At 52.3% G+C, this 21193-nt stretch overlaps 3 protein-coding genes across 8 annotated transcripts in view; 2 read left to right on the top strand and 1 right to left on the bottom strand.

The window, feature by feature from the left end:
* Nucleotides 1-301: 301 nt before the first annotated feature.
* MRPL2 (mitochondrial ribosomal protein L2) lies at nucleotides 302-4183 on the bottom strand. The gene is made up of 7 exons (XM_025990944.2): nucleotides 3973-4183; nucleotides 2691-2859; nucleotides 1677-1818; nucleotides 1454-1569; nucleotides 1269-1379; nucleotides 896-969; nucleotides 302-548 (listed from the first exon to the last, which is right to left on the bottom strand). Exons 1-7 carry the CDS (start codon nucleotides 4066-4068, stop codon nucleotides 336-338), a joined length of 921 nt encoding a protein of 306 aa, XP_025846729.1. The 5' UTR covers nucleotides 4069-4183; the 3' UTR covers nucleotides 302-335.
* KLC4 (kinesin light chain 4) lies at nucleotides 4184-16910 on the top strand. Of its 6 annotated transcripts, none has more exons than XM_072732325.1 (17): nucleotides 4189-4391; nucleotides 4482-4872; nucleotides 5979-6261; nucleotides 7570-7800; nucleotides 9153-9234; nucleotides 9882-10092; nucleotides 10567-10654; nucleotides 11845-11946; nucleotides 12192-12365; nucleotides 12669-12768; nucleotides 13629-13681; nucleotides 13895-13965; nucleotides 14128-14236; nucleotides 14825-14965; nucleotides 15254-15369; nucleotides 15701-15764; nucleotides 16449-16910. In XM_072732325.1, the coding sequence occupies exons 3-17, from the start codon at nucleotides 6004-6006 to the stop codon at nucleotides 16497-16499; spliced, it is 1851 nt and encodes a 616-aa protein (XP_072588426.1). In that variant the 5' UTR covers nucleotides 4189-4391; nucleotides 4482-4872; nucleotides 5979-6003; the 3' UTR covers nucleotides 16500-16910. The 6 variants fall into 6 exon arrangements, with proteins under 6 accessions (XP_025846726.1, XP_072588426.1, XP_072588444.1 ...); XM_072732343.1 differs by having other exon boundaries at nucleotides 4263-4391; nucleotides 4482-5308; XM_072732334.1 differs by having other exon boundaries at nucleotides 4336-4391; nucleotides 4502-4872.
* A 1200-nt stretch (nucleotides 16911-18110) lies between these two features.
* Nucleotides 18111-21193, top strand: part of PTK7 (protein tyrosine kinase 7 (inactive)) — a 62564-nt gene continuing 59481 nt past the window's right edge. Inside the window, exon 1 of the mRNA XM_025990945.2 lies at nucleotides 18111-18438. Within this exon, the coding sequence (XP_025846730.1) occupies nucleotides 18360-18438 (79 nt within the window). The 5' untranslated portion in view covers nucleotides 18111-18359. The remainder of the gene's footprint in view (nucleotides 18439-21193) is intronic.

Below are 21193 nucleotides of genomic sequence, written 5' to 3' on the forward strand. Positions count from 1 at the left end.
TCTTCCTTTCCGTATTCCCTCCTCCCACCGGAAGTGCTCTCCCCAATTCCCGAAGTCAGAACCGAAGAAGACCTTGGAGGTCATTTATTCCCCCTCCTCCCATTATATTAAACAAAAAACAAAACAAAAAAAAAACCCACGAGAGGGGGTGGGTGGGGTGGCTAGAAAAGAGGGGAAGAGCTCCAGTCTTTGCCGCATAACGTCCTTTCCTTTCTCTTCCATCCTTGTTTGCACCTGTGTTCCCCCACTGCCCCAGGTCTAGTATGTACCATCCTCCCTCCCCAAAAAACAGTAACAGATAAAAATAGGAGCGATTTTATTAGAATTCAGGGATGTCAGTTTTGGGCAGCTGCCGAAGGCAGCTTGACGTAACTCTTCATGGGAGGCAATGGTCGAATCTTGCGGCCAGCCCAGCCCCCCTTTCGGTGCCATAGCCCACTGGAAGGCCTCTTGCCCAGCCAGCGGTTCCGCCCAGCCTTGCCGATGACCCGTTTGTTATGATCAACGTTGGATACCCGGCCCACTGTTGCCATGCACGTTTCCAGAACCTGACCAAGAAAGCGGGTGGAGGAGAATGCACCACTGGGAGAGAACATGACGTTGATTTCCTGACTCTGGGGAGGCTTCTTACACTCACTGAGAGAAGGGAGAGGACAGGAAAAAACCACAGCATCATTGAACCTGAGTGCAGGTCCTATGGTAATTTGAAAACAAAAGGCACTATTCCCTCTCCCATTATAGTGCCAGCCTGACAGGGCATGCCTGGTCACATGGCAGAAAAGGACACACCTAGCTCAGGGTGGTTCCTAAAACACCTGAGAACTATCCCAGACAAGAATGGTGCATTCCAATAATTCCTCCTTTGCTGATCCCTCCCACCTATACTCACACACACCTGCATCTGCCTCTTGGACGGCAGCTGGATGATGGCTGTTCCATTCACTTTCCGAAGCAGCACACCACATGTCCCTGGGGAAAAGGGAAGCCACTTTGCTGTCTTCCACAAACGAGGAGGAGGGGGAAAATTTACAGGGGGACATAGCCCATACCCTGCCCTTGCTTTGCCCTTTAGGAACAGATACCCTGAAGTAGGATGCACACAATGTTTTAGGTCAAAACACAAGCACTTCTCCACTCTCCTTTTTCTTCTTTTTTCCTGCCAGAGGACTACATGTGGGGCCATGAGTTGAGAGAATTGTGACCTCAGGTACCCTTTGGTCTTCCAAATTTTAAGACTCCCCATCCCAAAGCAGCTCCTTTCCTCATACCTGCGGCTCGGATATACTGGGCCCCCCGGCCAGGCTCACTCTCCACGTTGTTGATGAGGGTTCCCACAGGCAAGGCCCCAAGAGGATGTGCATCCCCTTCCCGAGCAGCAACTAAAAGACAGAACTTCATCAGCACCAGACCCCTTGCATCCTCCGGGCCCATACACATCTGGCGGCCCTCTTACCTGCCATTCGGCCTATGTGGTCAGAGTTCAGAATTATATCTCCAGCCTGCATGTTTTCTGTGGCAACGATCCAGCGTTTCCGGCTGCCCCCAGCAACCAGAGCTATGTCTGCTGATCTGTGAGGGGTGAAGACATAGGAGCAGATGATCTAGGCAGCCCTACATGTTCTGAAAAGCCACAGATGAATCATTCAGCCACACCATCATCTCACATCCCAACTTGCCTACAGGGATCATAGCGGACCATGATGACCTTCTCTTCAAAAGGTCCTGGCTTTGTTTCCAGCTCAGGCCGGAACCGCAGAAAGTCAATCATGCGATAACGCTGCTTGTGGCCCCCGCCAATACCATGCACTTGGATTCGTCCTGTGGTCAGGATAAGTGCAGAGACATGACCCAGGTCAGATGAATCAGCTCCCAGCAGGGGAACAGGCTCATCCTGGGAAGACAGCAATACTTCCTAACATTATGACACACCAGAAAATAATAAAAAATTTGCATAGTGCAGTGGGGTAAATGGGGGTGGGGAAACACCTACATGGAGCTTGGTAAAAACATAATTTAGGATACTGAAATAACATAAGAGACAAACTCGAGACATAACTTCGAGACAAAATCGTTATAAATTAGTGAATCCAGTAAGTTTATGGAGAGTGATGTAAATAGAGCTCAACTGTTGTAAATTTCTGAAGGGCGTAAAGGAAAATGTCATGAGCTTCATGTGTATGTCTGGTTTTCTTTCTTTCTTTCTTTCTTTCTTTCTTTCTTTCTTTCTTTCTTAGTTTCTTTCTTTTTTTCTTTCTTTCTTTCTTTCTTTCTTTCTTTCTTTCTTTCTTTCTTTCTTTTCTTTTCTTTTTCTTTTCTAAGATTTTATTTATTTATTTATTCATGAGAGACATAGAGAGAGAGAGAGGCAGAGACACAGGCGAGGGAGAGGCAGGCTCCATGCAGGGAGCCTAACGTGGGACTCAATCCTGGGTCTCCAGGATCACGCCCTGGACTGAAGGCGGCACTAAAGCACTGAGCCACCAGGGCTGCCCTACCTAGATGTTCTTAAGGAGCACAGACCACCTTTGTGTTGCTTTGTATTCTCCTCTCTGGTTCTTAACACACATACTATATACAGGAGTCCAATAAATGCTTTTTAAATTACATTCTTCTGCCTGTCAAGAAATAGGCCTAGAATCCTAACATGTTTTTCCCCTTTAATGCTTAAATCCTCCTGGTCTTGCTCTTACCTGTGTGGTTTCGGCCCCCAGACTTCCTCATCTTCACTGGCGTAATGGTGTACTTGGTACGACTCTTCCAGGACACAACATTGGCATTAAGGGCCACAGAGGTAAGCACTGGGCGGCAGGGGATCAACACTGAGGAAGAGGGCAGCTGGAGAAGGGTACTACTTGTTACCTAGAGATAAACAAAAATCTTTTTAACTTGAAAGGTAACTGAAGCAGAAGCATCAGAGAACCAAGGGTGGAGGAGGCATAGACCAAGTAGCCTACTTTCTTCCAGGAATGTCCCAGATCAGCTGTTCAAAAACTCCACCCTTTACTGCTTGCACAAATACCAGGGTGGAATGTTTACCCAGGTGTATGTATATTGATTCTCTCTCATATGATCCTATAACCTCCGAAGTATTTCTTCAATGGCATGTTCTTCCCGTCGTGCATCACCTTCCAAACTTGGCTCAGAATCCCTCTTCTCTGGGAGACTCTTCCTTCCCTAAACAACTCCCTTTTCCAAGCCTGGTAACTTTCACACACCCATAGCCACCATCAGCGCCAGTGCCTTTTGCCCCTCTGTATTCTGTTTCTGGGAGTTTTCCAGATGTGAATGGGATGGAGGGATCATTTGTCTTGTTCTCTGCTGTATTCCCAGCATTTTAGAGTAAGTTACCTTGGTTTTGAATTTTAAGTATGCATCTGCCAAAGTCTACCATCATCCAGAAAGGTCCAGAGGAACAAGACTTAAAACTTTTCTGTGACTTACCAATCGTCCACAAGGGACGTAGAGGATACCTTTCCTTCGGCTCCTAATCTTGTTATTTTGCCCCGCATTCTCTAATCTCAGCAATAATTCATCTTTAGTGGTTAAGAGCCCAGATTGTGAAGCCAGACTGTCTAGCTCCAATATTTGGTGTATGACCTTGGACTGCCAATCAGTTTTCTCATATATAAAATGGTAATGACAACTGCTTTATACAGTGGTTGAAAGGAGTTCATTTCTTTAAATTATCTATTACTTATGCTTGGCTTACGATTGGTACGATCAGTTATTATTGAACCCTGTACAGTGGCCTGTAAAATACTTTCACCTCCATATCTCATCCGAGGAATCCAGCGGCCCGGTGGGACAGGAACACTTAACAAATCAGGAAGCTGAAGCTGAGAGTGATTATTTATTCAAGCGCTCGGGCCGGGCCGGCGTGACTCCTGACCAGACTCATTCTCCGCCTCCCATGCCGGGGTGCCCTCTCCGGAGGCCCGAACAGAAACAGCATTTCCAGATAGGGTGGATTACCTGGGCTGCCGGCAGCAGGCCCGGGCCGAGGGCAGCGGCGGCTGGGGGCGTCAGGCTCAGGGAGCCCAGAGCGCGAGTCAGTGCCCTGAGGGCCATGAGGGTACCGAGGCTCCGCAGGAGTCAGCGCACCACCATTACTTTTAGTCAGGCCGCCTGGCGTCTATAGATGACGCCAACGAATCCTGGTGCGGTCGCTCCTTCATGACGTAAAGAGGTGGGCAGAGACTCGGAGACCAAGGTGCATACACACCTCCGTGCGCGTGGCCAGAGCCAATCCCCGGGCGGCCCTTAGGTCGCGTGACTGGGGAGCACTCGGCCCCTCCCCTCGGAGCCGTCAAAACAATTGCCTCGAGCGGCAGCCATGATTAATTTAAAGGGGCAGTACCGGCAAGGGAGGCAGCCAGAGCGACAGACTGCGGGTGAGTCTTCGAGGGTACTTCTGGGGCTGAGGGCTGAGGTCCCGCTACCTCTTTTCCGCATTCCCGGACAGATGAACAAATTCCCACCAGCTGGCCTCGCACAACTCCAGACTGGCTGAAAAACTCCGCCCCCTGCGAGTCTTCCCGCCCCTCGGCGTCCAGACAGACAGACAGACGGCCTGCCCCGCCCCCTGCGCTACGGACAGACACGTTGACCTCGGGATTGTCGGGCGGCGGGGTGCTCGCCGGTGCGGCGGGCCTCGGCCGGCCACCCGCACCTCCCCCACTGCCATCGCCCCCGCCCGTTTCACTCTGTCCCCACCCTGGGCCCCAGGGCAGGTCGACAGCCGGGGACATTTCTCTACTGCATTCCCAGGCTGGGAGACCAACTCCCGGCGCCGCGTTTCCCTGTGACCCTACAGCCGCTCTGAAGACCTGCCATTCTTTCCTGCATCTTCAGGCGTCTGAAAGGCACCCTGAGGTGACTCCTCTTGGAGCCTATTACTAGGTGGTCATGACAAAGACAAAGCCTTGAAAGTGAATGGCTCAGGAGTGACCAGGTCTCCCTCCTCTCCCTTCCCAGACACATCCCTGGCCACAGGTCTCGGATCAAGTATCACTCCATTCTTGGGAGAAAATAGCTCCCAGTGGCCTGGGGTGGAAGGTTGGCTTCAGGAAGGAAGAGGGACGGACCTTGGTCGCCTTTGAAGGCCTTGGAGGTAGAGAGAGGGAGGGTGCTGCCCTGAGTAGGGCTCTGTGCCAGGTCCTCTGGGTGGCTGTGAAGTGGAGAGAGAAGGGGTGGGAACGCTAGACTTCTGGACTTTGGGCAGGGCAGATCCTGTGAGTACCTGGCTACTGAAAGAGTTTCTTCCGGGCTCTGGCCTGAGTGCCACAGGCAAGGGCTCTGCTCTAAACCGGTAAGAGTCCTGGAAAGATGAGAAACAAGGTCTTTTGAGGAGGTGGGAAGTATCGGTTGAAGGCCTAGTGGGGGAAGAGGCAGTTTACTAGGTTTGGAGATGCTGGCCTTGGCTCTGAGGGTGACGGAGTCTGAAGACCTTGAGCTTCCTGGGGGACTCTCATCTGGGTCCTGAGTGAAGGTGCCTTTCTTCTTCTCTCCCTCTTCCCTCTAACTTTGAAACCTGTATCCTTCCCATTTAACAAAACCTCTGTACCATTTTCTTTATATCTTTTGTTGGCTTTAACCCTGTTAACTTTGCAGCATTCTCCAGACACCCTCTGTGTTCCCTCTAATGCTGTCTCTCATCTGATTCCTTTTCCTATTCCTAGCCCAAGCGCTATTTCCAACAACTTTTCTATTCTCTTCCTAAGTGCTAAATTTGTTAGCTGGTTCTCAGCACTTTTGTTCCTTCTATAGTCTTTCTTCTTTCGAGTCAATTCTTCTTCCTCTCTCTTTCCCACAACTTTAGCTTTGAAGGCTCCCTCCCCACTGGCCACTGTCTCTCCAATTAAACCAGAAGATCACCCATACTCTCTCTCATCCCTTCCCTTGGATCCTTACCACCCTCTAACCAAGGTGCTCAGTCTCTCTTATCTTTACCTCTGCTGAGTTCTGTTGTTTCTCCTCAGCCCAGGCAAGGTCCCCCTGGCTAAGATGTCAGGCCTGGTGTTGGGTCAGCGGGATGAGCCTGCAGGGCACCGGCTCAGCCAGGAGGAGATCTTGGGAAGCACTCGGCTGGTAAGCCAGGGGCTGGAGGCTCTACACAGTGAACATCAGGCTGTCCTGCAAAGTCTGTCCCATACCATTGAGTGTCTGCAGCAAGGAGGCCATGAAGAAGGACTGGTGCATGAGAAGGCTCGGCAGCTGCGACGTTCCATGGAAAACATTGAGCTGGGGCTCAGTGAGGCCCAGGTAAGAGGAAGGAGGTGACACCAAGGGGCTCTTGGAGAAGTATTGGAGATTTGGGGTCATTTAGGATTGCCTTGTCCTAGATGCTTGCATTCATTCATTTATTCATTCATTCAGTAACCCTACTTTGTGCCCAGCACGTCTTCTGGGCACTGAAGAAACATCACTGGACACAACAGTCAAAAATCGTTGCCATCTCAGAGCTTACATTCTAGTGGCAGAAGGCAAACAATACACAAATAAGTAAATGATTCTGTATGTCAGAGTGATAATTGCTAAAGAAAAGGGATAAAAATAAAACAGAAGGGAACTAGGGGGTACAGAGACAGGACACAACTTTAGATAGGGTGGTCAAAAAAAGTCTTACTGAGGGACACCTGAGTGGCTCAGCGGTTGGGCGTCTGCCTTTGACTCAGGGCATGATCTCAGTCCCGGGATTGAGTCCCATATCAGGCTCCTTGCGAGGAGCCTGCTTCTCCTTCTGCCTGTGTCTCTGCCTCTCTCTGTATCTGTCATGAATAAATAAAATCTTAAAAAAAAAAAGTCTTACTGAAAGGTGACATTTGAGCAAAGATTGTGAGTCTTACAATAAATGGGGGGAAGAGCATCTAAAGCAGAGAGCATACAAAGGCCCTGACCTGGAGCCTTCCCAGTGAGTTCAGTGAGGGACCAGTGTGGCTGCAGTAGAGTGGATGAGGTGAAGCAATATAGAAAATGAAGTGCAGGGGCATTGGGCTGGCTCAGTCAGTGGAGCATGCAACTCTTGAGCTCAGGGTTGTGAGTTTGAGCCCCATGTTGGGTATAGATATTACTTAGAAAATCTTAAAAAAGAAAAGAGGGAAGAAAGAAAGAAAATGAAGTATAAGAGGTAGAGAGGTTAGGAGCCAAGGGGAACTTGTATAGGTCGTCAGGACTCTGCTTTTACTTTGAATGAAATGAAAGCCATTGGAATATATAGAGCAAAGAAGTGATGTGGTCTCACTTAACATTTTAAAAGAATCATCTGGCTGCTGGCTTGAGAACAGACTCTAAGAGAAAAAGGGCAGAAACAGAAAGGTCAGCGTGGAGCCTATTGTCACCTAGGTAGGATGGTGTCACCTAGGAACTGATGGTGACCTAGTCCAGGGTGATGGCTTTGGTGGTGTTGAGAAATTGGGGCCAGGGTATATTTTGAGGATAATCCTATCACCACCCGACCCTGCCTCCTGGCCCCTGCCCATCTTGCTGCCTCCTAGTAGGCCTCCCTCCCACTTCATCCCTGAATGCTCCAGTCTGGAGTCTGGTACTTACTTACAGGATGTGCTCACCTAGGTGATGCTGGCTCTGGCCAGCCATCTGAGCACAGTGGAGTCGGAGAAACAGAAGCTGCGGGCTCAGGTACGGAGGCTGTGTCAGGAGAACCAGTGGCTCCGGGATGAGCTGGCGGGCACCCAGCAGCGGCTACAGCGCAGCGAACAAGCCGTGGCTCAGCTGGAAGAGGAGAAGAAGCACCTAGAGTTCCTGGGGCAGCTGCGGCAGTATGATGAGGATGGGCACACCACGGTGAGCACATGCAAACCAGGCTGGCTATGGGGCAGACAGCTGGGAGTCCCCAGAGACCTGGGGGTGATTGCTCCATCAGCTACAGAGCCAGCAGTGTTGTGCAGCCTGCCCCCTACCTGGCAGTATTCAGGTCCTGATACCAACTCTAGATAGCAACAAGGCACAAACAGTCCTCACTCACTCAGTCAACGTGACGGCTGTGTATGTCGGGTACTCCCTCTGCTGAGGATGCAACAGTGAACAAGGCAGACAGAATTCCTGCTCTCATGGTTAGGGATTTGGGGTTGGGGGTGACACAGAAGCACCTGGACAATTCCAGTCTAGGATCCTAAGTGCTACAATGAGGGAAAGCATGGCACAGTCTAGCAAGACACTCCTAAAATTTGCTCTCCAAATATATGAAATTTAAGTCTCACTCAATAATCATTTACTTCTTTCTCTGCCTGAGGCAGTGCAGGAGGATGTATGTAAGGGAGATGTAAGAACTGCCTTATCAAGCTTATAATGTAGCTGTAGGGCCAAGTCTTACATATGAGAATGCGTATGTGATGACACAAAGCAGCAAATGCTCGGTGCTGGATGAGTGGTTCAGTGAGTATGGGAGAAATTCCAAGATCGGTTCGTGGGGACTGGAATGACCTGAGAAGGATTCACAGATGGGATGGGTAGGATTTAGGTTGGAGTTTTTTCATTGCATGGGTTAGGAGTTGGGCTGGCTTTTGATGGATGATGAGGGCAAAGGAGGAGCTTTCTAGACTGGGGGTGAAGATATGTCATAGATAAGGCTCCAGGGCTGGAACCCTATCTAGTCCAGGGAGAGTGGGATGATTTGCATGGGACACATTGGCGAGGCTCAGTAGGAGGGTTAGAGGTGTTTGTACAAGCCTGACATGCCTGGTGGGGCAAAGCAAATTTGCCCATGTGGAAGTAGGTGAGACAGTGAGGGTTGGGCACTGAGTTGAAAGGGAGCGGTGGCAGATGATGGGGACGAGGCTGAGCTAGATACTTTGGGTACGTGTCAGTAAGATCATACACACTCCCTGCCCTCAGGAAAAATAGGACAGACATATAATCAGTATAAACACACAGGGATCTGCAGTGGGCTATAATTACAAGAGTTGAGGGGGAGCAGGGTAGAGGCTAGAGAATGAGGGTGCTTAGGGAGCTCTCAATGTGAAAGAAGGAGATTTACAAACAAGAGGGGGGTGAGGCTGCAGACAGATGCTGGCCCTCCCAGCGGCAGGAACATGAATGAGAGTCTTCTTCACCTGTTAGTGATTTCATGGTTCAGAAGGGCCTGAAGAGGCTACTGGGGATATCTTGGCCTAGACATGCTACTTCTTCCCTTCCAGGAGGAAAAGGAGGGTGATGCCACCAAGGATTCCCTGGATGATCTTTTCCCCAACGAGGAGGAAGAAGACTCTAGCAACGGCTGTGAGTCTGTGTCTGGAGTTGGAGGGTGAAGAGGGGCAGCAGGGGGCTGGTTCCAGACGTGGCCCGCCTTGCATATGGGATGCTCACCATCCGGAAATGGGTTCTTTACCTCCCTTGGAGATAGGGTAGGGACAGGGCTGGTGCTTTCATTTCCTCAGCCTTCCCATTATCACTAATATTTATTACACAGTTAATGTGTACTGGGCACTACAGTAGGCATTAGGGATACCGAGTCGAGAATGACACAGGTCTTGTCAGTAAGGAGCTCAGAGTGGAACAGGATAATGACCCTGGAGTGAAAGAATGTGAGCTCCTCAAGGGAGAGCTTGTCTCAAGGGAGAGCTCTTCAAGGGAGAGAACCATGTCTCTCTAATTTTCATATCCCTGACACAGACCCTAGCTCATGCTTATTGAGTAAATTCTGTTGAATGAAATGAATGGATTATTGGGTGAACAAGTGGGATTGTGAGGATCAGGTACAAGGGAGTGGGCAAAGGAATAGCAGTTGAGGTGGCTCCCAGGAGAGGGCCTGGTCGGGGGTGAGCACAGACACAGGAGACACAGGGTGAGAGTGGGGAGGGCAGACAGCAAAGGGGAGAGGAAGAGTGCCTTGAGGAAGTCTCCAGTTCATTTTCTGGGATGGTTAGTATCCCGTGGCCAGGGCACCCAGCACAGCGGATACGAGATCCCAGCGAGGTTGCGGACACTGCATAACTTGGTGATCCAGTATGCCGCCCAGGGTCGCTATGAGGTGGCTGTGCCACTCTGCAAACAGGCACTGGAGGACTTGGAGCGCACTTCGGGCCGTGGCCACCCTGATGTCGCGACCATGCTCAATATCCTTGCTTTGGTATATCGGTAAGTCCTGGCCTCTTCGTCTCCCAACTCTGCCTCTGGGTTCCCACCTTGATCTGCCTTTGGCTCTCATTCCTCCTCTCTAGAGGGTACGTCTTCTTGCTGTGACCACTTCACCCAAGTGACCCCACTAGAGGCGTTCTCTTCCATCAGCATTCTTGTTCTTTCCAGACCTGAGCCCTTGACCTCAGAGCCGCTCATCTCTCAGACTCTTCGCTTCTCCCTTCCTTTTGGAAGGTCTCTTTCCTTTTCTGTTTCCATTTCTTGCATCCTGTAACTTGTCTTTTCTTGGCGTGATAGTGTTCTGTATCCAAGTATAGATGTGTTGGTGAACTCTTACTGCTCACCCCAGGCTTCCTGTCTCCTTTTGGGGCCCTAATCCCTAAACATACCTCAGTCATACTGAAGGGAAGGAGGGAAAGAGATGGCTTGGGGGCAGAGTTAGGGTCACCCCTTGTCACTTCTCTCCTCTTCCAGGGACCAGAATAAGTATAAGGAAGCTGCCCACCTGCTGAATGATGCCCTCAGCATCCGGGAGAGCACCCTGGGCCGCGACCACCCTGCTGTCAGTACTCCTTGTCTCCTCCTTTTCTGGCTTCTCTTCATTTGTGTATCCAGTGCCCTCAGCCCACTTGCTAGGGGTGCTCTGGGAGGAGGTGTGAGGGCTCCTTTCTTCAGGCCCTGTCTACTAAGACCAGTGGTTCTCAATTCTTTGAAACACAATGACTCTTCCTTATAATGAGTATTTTCCTGAAACATAATTCACAGACACTGTAATGACATACATGTAGAATTCCAAAAAATGTTGAGTGATACCTCATTAATATAAAAATGAGGAAAGCAACTTAGAGAAAAATAATATGTGGAATATGTTACTATGAAATGACAGGGTAACAGTTTTAAGTACAACTACGGCAGAAAACATAACATATAACTTAAATACAACATAGTATACAACTTCAGATTTAGAAAAAGTGAGACCAGTAAGACTACTGTATATAAAAAGTACTAGAAAAATGACAGAGCAGGGGCTCCTGGATGGCTCAATCAGAAGAGCAGGAGACTCTTGATCTTGGGGTCTACGCCCCATGTTGGACATAGATATTCTAAAAAATAAGTAAAAAGTGTTTTAAAGTGTCACTTTAAAAAGTGACAGAAAAAAAAAATGACAGCAGAAGTACCGGTGGATACAAGATTTAAATCCTGTGTCACGCCAAGTAACTACAGGTCGGATCTATTCGTATATGATGAGAAAAAGAAAAATGATAGGTTGTCACAATGGAGAAAATGAGAAACAAGGTATTTTTGCAAATGAGCTGACTTTAGGAAAATAATTCCTTATGTTCCCCCACGTGATAGGCAGGGATGATGTAGCTGAGCAAACAACTCCTATCTTGAGATCCCACTAAGTGTCAAGGCTTACAGTGTTCGAATGTCTGGCAGGACACTGCAGAGTTAACAGAGCTTTACCCCACGTGCAGAACATCTGCCAACCTTACCTTCCCAGAGTTAATAGTGGCCCCGGTGTTTATGATGACCCCAAACCCCACCTCCAGAAATATCTACAAATCCCCCTAGAGGGCGGTACCACCCCCAGAGAGAACCTCAGCACCTCCAGGTCAGCAGCTTCTCCCCCACCTAGGGGTAGGATGGCAGAGTTCCTTTATCCTGGGAGTGGTGCAGTGTGGGGCCCTGTTGTGCAGGGGGAGGCCTCTGAAAGCACCAATGCTTAGGGGGATAGGCCTGTCTTCCTAGGTGGCTGCCACACTCAATAATCTGGCTGTGCTCTATGGCAAAAGGGGCAAATACAAGGAGGCGGAGCCACTGTGCCAGCGTGCACTGGGGATTCGAGAAAAGGTACCTGTGCTTTCTCCATCTTCTCTGATGCAGTGGTCCTTCCTCCACCGTCTCTCTTCCAGTCTGCCCTCTTCCCTCATTTTTGTTCTCAACCCCCTATGTCTGCCTTGTTCCCTTTCCTGTCATTCCCTTCCCTTGTTCCCCACATGGTTATGTGCACACGTGGTTGTACACACACACACACACACACACACACACACACACACAGTCCTAGCCACCTGTCACACTCCTTTACTTCCTTCCAGGTCCTGGGCACAGATCACCCAGATGTGGCAAAGCAGCTGAACAACCTGGCCCTGTTGTGCCAAAACCAGGGCAAGTATGAGGCCGTGGAACGCTATTACAGGCGGGCACTGGCCATCTATGAGGGGCAGCTGGGGCCAGACAACCCTAATGTAGCCCGGACCAAGAACAACCTGGTAAGGGAGGAAGGGGAGAAGTCAGTGGAGGGAGGGGAAGGGAAAGTACCATAATGTACAACACTCACCCCATCACCTTTGCGCAAAGGGGCTGCCTGTGGGTTGAGGGATCTGCCTCATTCCTGTGGGAAGGCCGAGTCCCAGAGCCTCCTGGGAGTGGAATGAACACCCTTGACCTTCCGGCTTGAAAAGGAAGGATGAGGAGGATCTCTGGGGAAAGTCATAGGGAGACCAAGAAGTGGAAATCCCTGAGCCCTGCTAAGACCTTGTCTCTGTCCCGTGTTTTTTCCTTTCTGCGCACAGGCTTCCTGTTACCTGAAACAGGGCAAATATGCTGAGGCTGAGACGCTCTACAAAGAGATCCTGACCCGTGCACATGTTCAGGAGTTTGGGTCTGTGGATGGTGAGCAGGGTGGGCCTGGGGAGGGACCTGCAGGGTGTGAAGAAATGCAGAGCAGGGGCGCCTGGGTGACTCAGTCTGTTGAGAGTCAGACACTTTTTTAAGATTTTTTTTTTTAAGATTTTATTTATTTATTCATGAGAGAGACACACAGAGAGAGAGGCAGAGACACAGGCAGAGGGAGATGCAGATTCCATGCAGGGAGCCGGTGGGACTCGATCCCGGGTCTCCAGGATCACACCCTGGGCTGAAGGCGGTGCTAAACCGCTGAGCCACCCGGGCTGCCCTAAGATTTTTTTTTTTAAAGATTTATTTATTTATTCAGAGAAAGAGAGAGAGGCAGAGACACAGGCAGAGGGAGAAGCGGGCTCCATGCAGGGAGCCCGACCTGGGACTCGATCCTGGGTCTCCAGGTTCACACCCCGGGCTGCAGGCGGCGCTAAACCACCGCGCCACCGGAGCTACCCAGATTATTTTTTTTTTAATTCATGAGAGATACACAGACAGGCAGAGACATAGACAGAGGGAGAAAGTCTCCATGCAGGGATCCCAATGCAGAACTCGATCCTCAGACCGCAGGATCATACCCTGAGCCGAGGGTAGACGCTTAACCAGTGAACCACTCAGGGCGTCTTGAGCATCAGACACTTGATCTCTGCTTAGGTCTTGATCCCAGGGTTGTGAGTTCAAGCCCTGTGTTGGGCTCCACCTGTGGAGTCTATTTAAAAAAAAAAAAAAAAAATGTAGACCAACGGTGGGGGGTTAGGCCCTAGTGGTTCTCAGGCATTTGGGTCCTGGCTCCCCCTTGTACTGTCTAGCTGTGTTCTCTAACCTTACCACCCCATCCCATGTATCACCCCTAGATGACCATAAGCCCATCTGGATGCATGCAGAGGAGCGGGAAGAAATGAGCAAAGTGAGTATGGGGCATAGCGTGGGGAGGACCTCTAGCTGAGCCTCTGGCTTACTCCTTGCACCTGCCTTGCTTATTTCCCACATGAGCATCAGCCCCAACTGCATGGTGACTTGGCCTTCTCTAGCACAGCCCACAACTTGGCCCACAGCCAGCCTGCTGGTGCCACAGCATCTCTGTGCTCTCATCTTCCTTCCCCTCCCTTCTGTCCTGCAGAGCCGGCACCGAGACGGCAGCACACCCTACACTGAGTATGGAGGCTGGTACAAGGCCTGCAAAGTGAGCAGGTGAGCCACCAGTGAGAAGCAGTCTTGGCCTCCAACGCCCTCCATCCAAACCTTGATCCTGGCCTCAGGGACCTTTTCCCTCCTTCCTTTTGATCTTATCTTGTCTCTGCTCCCTCTCTCTTCTGTTTCTTTTCTGAACCCATCCTCACTTCCTCCCCACAGCCCCACAGTTAACACTACTCTGAGAAACCTAGGAGCTCTGTACAGGCGCCAGGGAAAGCTGGAGGCAGCTGAGACCCTGGAAGAATGTGCCCTACGCTCCCAGAAACAGGTCAGTGACCCGGAAGAGAAGGCGGTCCAGAAGGTAGGTCCTGGGAATAGAGGACCACTGAGGCTTCTTGGGAGTCTCAGAAGAATCAGAAAAGAGGCCAAGGAGAAAGCTGGGAAAGGGAGGTGAGACTCTTTGGTGGTCATGGTTGTTTTTAGGTGTATTCTTAACCCTCTCACCTGCCCTTTATGGTCAGGACTCCCAAGATGAAGGTTCATATCACTAAATAGGACTTTGAAAAAGAAAGCCATATCCTGTCACAATCTGAAGAATTTGCTGAGGGGGTCCGTGGGTGGTGTGGGTGAGGGGGTTGAAGTTGAGGGGAGCCTGAAGTCAGAGTTTCTCAAATCGTGGGTAGTGACTCATTTGTCTTGACATTAACTCAGGGTGGGCCATGGTGAGAACATCTATTTGTAAATAGGATTGCATGGCAAAGAGAAGAGGCATAGAGTATTGTTCCAGTATGTGTGTACTAGGCCATCACAAGGAAAAATGTCTTCCTTGTTGTGGCTGGCAGTAAAAAAAAGTGTGAAGGCCTGCACTTGAGGATTTAAGGAGTGCAGAGTCCCAGTTCCTTCCTTTTCCTTCCAGGGCACTGACCCTATCAGTCAAACCAAGGTGGCTGAGCTGCTTGGGGAAGGTGACGTTGGAAGGTCCTCTCAGGAGGCACCTGGGGGCAGCGTGAAATTCGAGGGAGGTGAAGATGCTTCTGTGGCTGTGGAATGGTCAGGCGTGAGTCTCAGTATTGCCCCCTGATCTCTCCTGGTCCCTGCAGCTGGTAGTGGTGAGAGACTCCGGGCCTCCCCATGTAGGATGTGAGGGCAAGTGGTCCATATTCCAGTTCAGTTAGCCCATCCCTCTCAGGGGTATCTGCAAGCCATCTATTGACAGGGCTCTTGTTTTCAATCACTCGGCTTTCAGGGGGAGGTGGGATGTGTGCAGAATAAAGGGCAGCAATAGACTCAGAAGCCAGTCTGCATAGGACCCCTTTAGCTTCTCTTCCCCATCCCTCTCTGCCAGGACGGCAGTGGGACCCTACAGAGGAGCGGTTCTCTGGGCAAGATCCGGGATGTGCTTCGTAGAAGCAGCGAACTCCTGGTTAGGAAGCTCCAGGGGACGGAGCCTCGCCCCTCCAGGTACACAGTGAGACTGAGATTATTGCAAAGCAGACCGTAAGTCCTTGCCTGCAACTGCTCTTGGCCCATCTCTGGAGAATGCCCTGGAGAGAAACACGGACGTGGTCAATGGGATGGCCATGGAGAAAGAGTTTGGGGAAAAATGGGTGCCCCAGGGGACGGGAAAAGTGCCTGAGGAGATGCCAGTTACTGCTGAAGATAAGAGTGTGTGTAGGGTGTCAGATGTTGGGAAGGCAGTGATTTGATGTGTGCTCAGTGCCCAAGAGGCCCACAGTGTTAGGCCTCTTACAGGGAAGAGAAGAGTCCTCAGTTCTTTCTTTTTGCATTGCAGCAGCAACATGAAGCGGGCAGCCTCCTTAAACTATCTGAATCAACCCAATGCAGCACCCCTCCAGGTGAGAGTAGTGCCCATGAGCCTATTGGTGGGTGAGCAAGAAAGGGTAGCCATGGAGCAAGCGCCGCAGGAGTTAGGGAAGAGGAGAAAGTCCTCTGGCATGAAGACTCCAGCCAGGGGACTGCAGTTGAGTGGATGAGAATCAGGCAGACACCTTGTTGGGGGTGGTTACCACTGTGGGACAGTTTGGGGCCAGAGATGGAAGTGAATAAATTAATCAGGAAGAGAACAGGAATTAATGTTCTCTAAACTGGTACTTTGGAATTATGAATAATTCAGGAATGATTTGGGGATACTAATTGCTCTTCCTCCTGCAGCCACCATAGTCTTCACCTTGGGGATTCAGTAGCAGATGAGAAGGAAAAAAGAAGAAAAAGTATAAATCATCTACATTTAAGAAAACAGTAATGACAAGTTAACGGCAACTGACCATTTGTATTAACACATTCAAAGTATGGGCCAATATTCATGTGGCTCTTCCAGGAATTCTCTCTACCAGATCCTGGCCTTTTTTCAAAATCCTAGCAAAGGCTGAAACTACACAGAGCCCCAGAGTTTGGGATTGAAGTTATAGGCTCCATCTAGGTCTAGAGATAGTTTGCAGCCATGTAATGGATAGACTCTGGAGGACAGTCTTTGGGAGGCCAAGGTCCCTGGGCTGATGGCATGGTGTTGTCTGTTTCAGGTGTCTCGGGGCCTCAGTGCCAGCACTACGAACCTCTCTTCAAGCAGCTGACATTCAACCCCCTCCTCCCCCAGGTCTGCTGGGTTCCCCCCCACAGCCCTCTCTGCATTCCCTATTGCTCCTGGCTCTTCCAACCCCAAGGTGGGACAGGGAAGGGAGAGCGGTTAACCAGAAGATTGCTGCTGCCCTTAGGGTCTGGGCTCCCTCCTCAGGAATCCCCCTCAGGAAGGACCCTCAGGACATCCTCTCACTGTAGTCCTCTAGAGTAGTTAGCTCTGAGGCCCCCAAGATGCTTAAGGAGCAGGCATGCATCTCAGAGATGGAACTTGCTGCTGGCTTTTCTGTCAGAGGGTTTGGGGCTGGCCAGCCAAGCTGCCTTGCTCTGGCCTTTCTTGTTCCCTCTGCTGCCTCACTTCAGGTCCATGTATTTCACTTTTCTTAAATAAAAGAATCAGGTAACCATTTTGCCACTTGAGTCCTGACCGAAGAGGGTAGGGAGCAAGGGTTGTGTGGGGACCCTTCACAGAAGGGCAAGGGGCAGTGATGGATGGGACAACATGAGAAGCGAGAAGTGTTGATTCTTGGATCTCTCCTCTCTTCCTTCCCTTGTTTGTATCCTCTGCAGCAGAGCCTGCAGGAAGGCATCTGGGGGATGGGGGAGGAGGCCCACAACCCAAGAAGGTGCTATGGACTGGGTTGTCAGGGACATGTGGTGGCCATGTGGCAGGACCCTGGAGTCCTGGCGCCACTGCTCCCGGCCTGTGAGGCCCTCTGTGGCTGCCCCTCCTCCTCCCAGCTGCTTGGGGGAAGGGAGGTCTAAGCAAGCCTGGGGGGCCCTCCTGAGCCAGAGGGGGATGAGGCACTCACTATCCATCCCGCGGCCTGAGCAGCAGCTGGGGCCCATCTTCTAAAGCTTGACTCCTCCTGACCCGCCTCCTACACCCCTTGCTGCTTTCACAACAAAGAAAGAATGTGGGGGTGGTGGCGCTGGGGGTGGGGGGTGCCTGGAACAAGGGCTGCGCTGGGCCTCCCCACAGCTGGAGACTTGGCCATGCCCTGCAGCCCAGACTGCCTGGAGATGGACTTGGGATAAATTTGTCAGTTTGATAGCCTTCAGCGAGGCATTCAGAGCCCAGTCTGTTTCTACCTTTGGGTTCTGATTGGTCCAGAGCCAAGCTAGACCCCAGCCATGCACTGGTCCCCGACTCCTCCACGCTGTATCTCTCCTGGGGTTCCACAGTATGTCCAGGTTACCTTGCTTGACATCAAGGACACCCTTCTGTTCTAGGTCTCCCTCAGGATTTTAGGTTGTTGAGAAGTGAGCTAGAGTCCACCTTTTCTCCTTCCTACCCAGAGAATTTGGGGGAACTGTTGGTCAGAGCCCCCAGGAAGGCTCAGAATTGACCATCCTCCCCAGGGGCCACGAAAGTCACTTTGGTTTCCCGAGTCCCTGCAGAGTGGGCAGTGGGCACAGCCTCCCCTCCCCTCCCTCGCTTAGGTCCCCCGCACTCTCCAGGGCCTCCCTCCCCGTCCCCTCTCCAGCTCCAGACCCCTCCCGCTACTGCGAGCTCCGCCCCGCCACGACGGGGAGGGGGCGTCGAAGGGGCGGGGCGCCGCGCGGCGACCGGCGGGGAGGGGGCGTCGCGGGGCGGGGCGGGGCCTGGCGGCGGCGGCGGCGGCGGCGGCACCGGCGACACTAGCGGCAGCGGCGCGCGAGGGCTCGGAGGTACGGGCGGCGCGCGGCTCCGGCTCGGGACGCCTCGGGCTCGGGCTCGGGCTCGGGCTCGGGCTCCGGCTGCAGCTGCTGCAGCAGCGCCCGCGCTCCGGCGCGCTCGGCCTCCCCGGCCCGCCGTGGAGCGCAGTTCGCGCGCCCGCCGAGCGCCCGCCGGTGCTCTCCCCGAGCCTTCCGCGATGGCAGCTGCGCCAGGAACGCCGAGCAGCCTCCGCCGGCTGCCCGTGCTCAGCGTCCTGCTGCTGCCGCTGCTGGGCGGTGAGTCGCGGCGAGCTGAGGAAGCGGGGCTGGGGAAGCGCGGGAGCCCCGCGGGCTAAGGGGGGCAGCGGGGAGGTGGCTTCGGGCGGCTGGGCCGGGCAGGACCCGGAGCGGAGGAGAGGCTGGCGGCGGGCGCCAGGTCCCGGCGGCGGGGGTGGCGAAGCCCCCGCGGGTCCGCTCGGGCCCCGCTCCCTTCGCGCCTGCGAGGACGCTCTTCCAGCCGCCCCAGAGTTTTCCCGGCCTGAGCGGAGAGTTTGCTCGGGAACTGCCGGGAGTTGCTGGCCCCTGGGCCCCGGTAGGGAGTTTCTTTTCGGCAGGGAAACGACTACCTGCCTACTTAGGGGGGCGCGGCGAGGTGGTTGGCGGCGGGGCAGACGGAGTCCCCCCAGTAGCCACCGCCTAGGTGAGGGGGCCGGCCTGGTGCCGGATGCGGGACCGACCTGCGCCGCGCAGAGCGCGGAGCTTTGTTACCTACGCGGGCCGGCCGCTCCCGGTTTCCCCCTTCCAAGTTCCCGGGCCGGCTGGGACCCTTGACGGCCCTGCTGGGGCGAGCGGAAGGAGGAATTCGGGGCTGCCCCGTCTCCTCTAGCTCCTGGACCCGAGCCCTGAGCCCACTCCCAGCCGGGTCGAATCTGGGGAGCGGAGAGTCCGAGGCTGTCGTGGTGACTAATGTGTGAAGGCCGCTGCCAAAATCGGGCATGGCCGGCCTGCAAAGGTGCGGACGGGGTTTGTTCTGCTCCTTCCTGGATTTCCATCCTGTGTCTCCGCACGGAGGAAAGCGAAGCTCTCATTCTGCGGGCAGAAAGGCAAAAAGAGTTCATTCTACCCTTTCTTGGGAGGGTCTCAGCGTTTTGATGAGGGTGTGGCCTGTATCTTCGGGGCAGACTGGACCCGAACACCCCCACCCCCCACCCCCGCGCGCCTTTATTTCCTGGCTAGGTCACACCTGAGAGTCACCACTGAGGTATTGAAGTGCTTTACGGGAAGGCACCGAGCTACCTGCACACCACAAGCAGCCTGGACTGGAAAGATGCCCCCTGCCGAAAAACCCCACAACACACACTCAATCTTTGGTGATGAGGCTGGCAGCAGTCCTTTCCGGAGGAACTCTGCCCAGGACAACTGGTCCTAGCTTATCACTTTTCTCTTTCTTGGAAGAGTGGCCATAGGGCTGGTGGGGATAGAGAATTGTCTTTTCTGACATCTCCCTGGCTTGCCAGCTGTTGAGGGGGTTTTGGTGGTGATTGTATCAGCATCTCCCCCAGCCCTAGCTTAAAAGGAAAGGTAACCCACTCAAGATGAGAGGTAAGAACAAGCTCCTGGGATTCGTAGGAGGTGTTTCTGGAGCTGCCCTGTGTTCCTTTTGATGTGTAGGGTGGTTATTGCTCATGGCAGGACCCACATCTGCTCGCAGAGGAAGTATGGAAGTTTTTTTTGCAGCCAGGATCAGGGGCCCAGCTGTATGGATGAGCAGCCCCAGCTTACAGGCATCCTTGGTTGGTGGCTGTTTGGATTTGGGTGTGTGGGTCGTCTGATATGACTGTCTTCACTGCTGATGTTTAGAATTCTGGAGCCAAGGGGAGGTTCTGGTGGAGACTGGGTCCTTGTTCATTCAACAAATGCTAAATTCCTTCCTTGGGAAGACGACTCTGATGTTAATTGATGTTAATCCCAAGACGGGTGTTTAGTGGGGGGAGGTCTTGTAGGGGGAAGTTAGGGCAGGCTGAGGGCTTGGGGTTGGAGGTCTGCAATCTCCTATGGGGGTGGGGAGATGTCTTGTGCTCAACAAAGGAACATTTTAATGAGAGCCTTAAATCAGTTCCACCAAATGTGCCTTGGTGTGGAACCTGTCCATGTGCTGTAAACAATTTCAACGGAGGCCGAGGAGCCTGCCATCTTCGTGAAATCCGGGGACTCAACCCACCCCCAGACGTCATGACTTAAGGGAGGGCAACGATTTTTTCATAGATTATACAGTAGATTTTTCCATTTCATTGTTTAACTGTGTAATTAACTGGAGTTTTAGTGAGACCCTGCTGTTAATAAGGCCGGAGTGAGGGACCTAGGCTGGCTAGGTTTGTGGATTAGACCATTTTGAAGTTTGAGTAATTATGCTGTAAATGGCTGAGTAGCTTTCCAAACTTTGAGATCCCCATCGTGATAAATACGGTGGAGGGGGAGGAGAGGGCTTGACGTTGGAAATCTGGGATTCTTAACCCCAGCTGTTTGCACGGTCACTTGTGGTCACAACCCATTCCTGTTCCCATCCCCCCTTCTCTGGGTTCTTCCTTTCTGGCTCTTGTGTCTTTGGGGGAGATTGAGTTGTCACATTCGGAGCTGGGTTGTCCTGCAGATTCCTTGAAGCTCTGCAGCCTGCCATTCAGGCCTAGGAGTTGCTTTTGTCAGTGACGGGTTTCCTCAGTCATTGGGACGTACTGTGGGAGGGCAAGGGTAATCTTTGTACATCGCTTCCTGAAGGATCCAGTCACACTCCTGGCGTTCAGAGCAGGGCTGGGTGGTGGAGGGAGCTCAGGCCATGGAGACCTGAAGTATTTGGCCCAACAGCACCTCAGACTTGGACGGGCCTTGTGGCCCTGGGCAAATTTCTTGACCTCCCAGTTTGGCTCCTCTGTAAAGTAACTTACTCCCTGAAGTTGTGCAGAGGATTAAAGTAATGAAGTCTATAAAGGGCCCCTTTCTTGTTCTTCCCTCTCCTGGGGTATGCTTCCCACATACCTTTCCAGCCTCGCAGCAG

Source organism: Vulpes vulpes, chromosome 1 (genome assembly GCF_048418805.1).
Source record: "Vulpes vulpes isolate BD-2025 chromosome 1, VulVul3, whole genome shotgun sequence".
NCBI lineage: Eukaryota > Metazoa > Chordata > Mammalia > Carnivora > Canidae > Vulpes > Vulpes vulpes.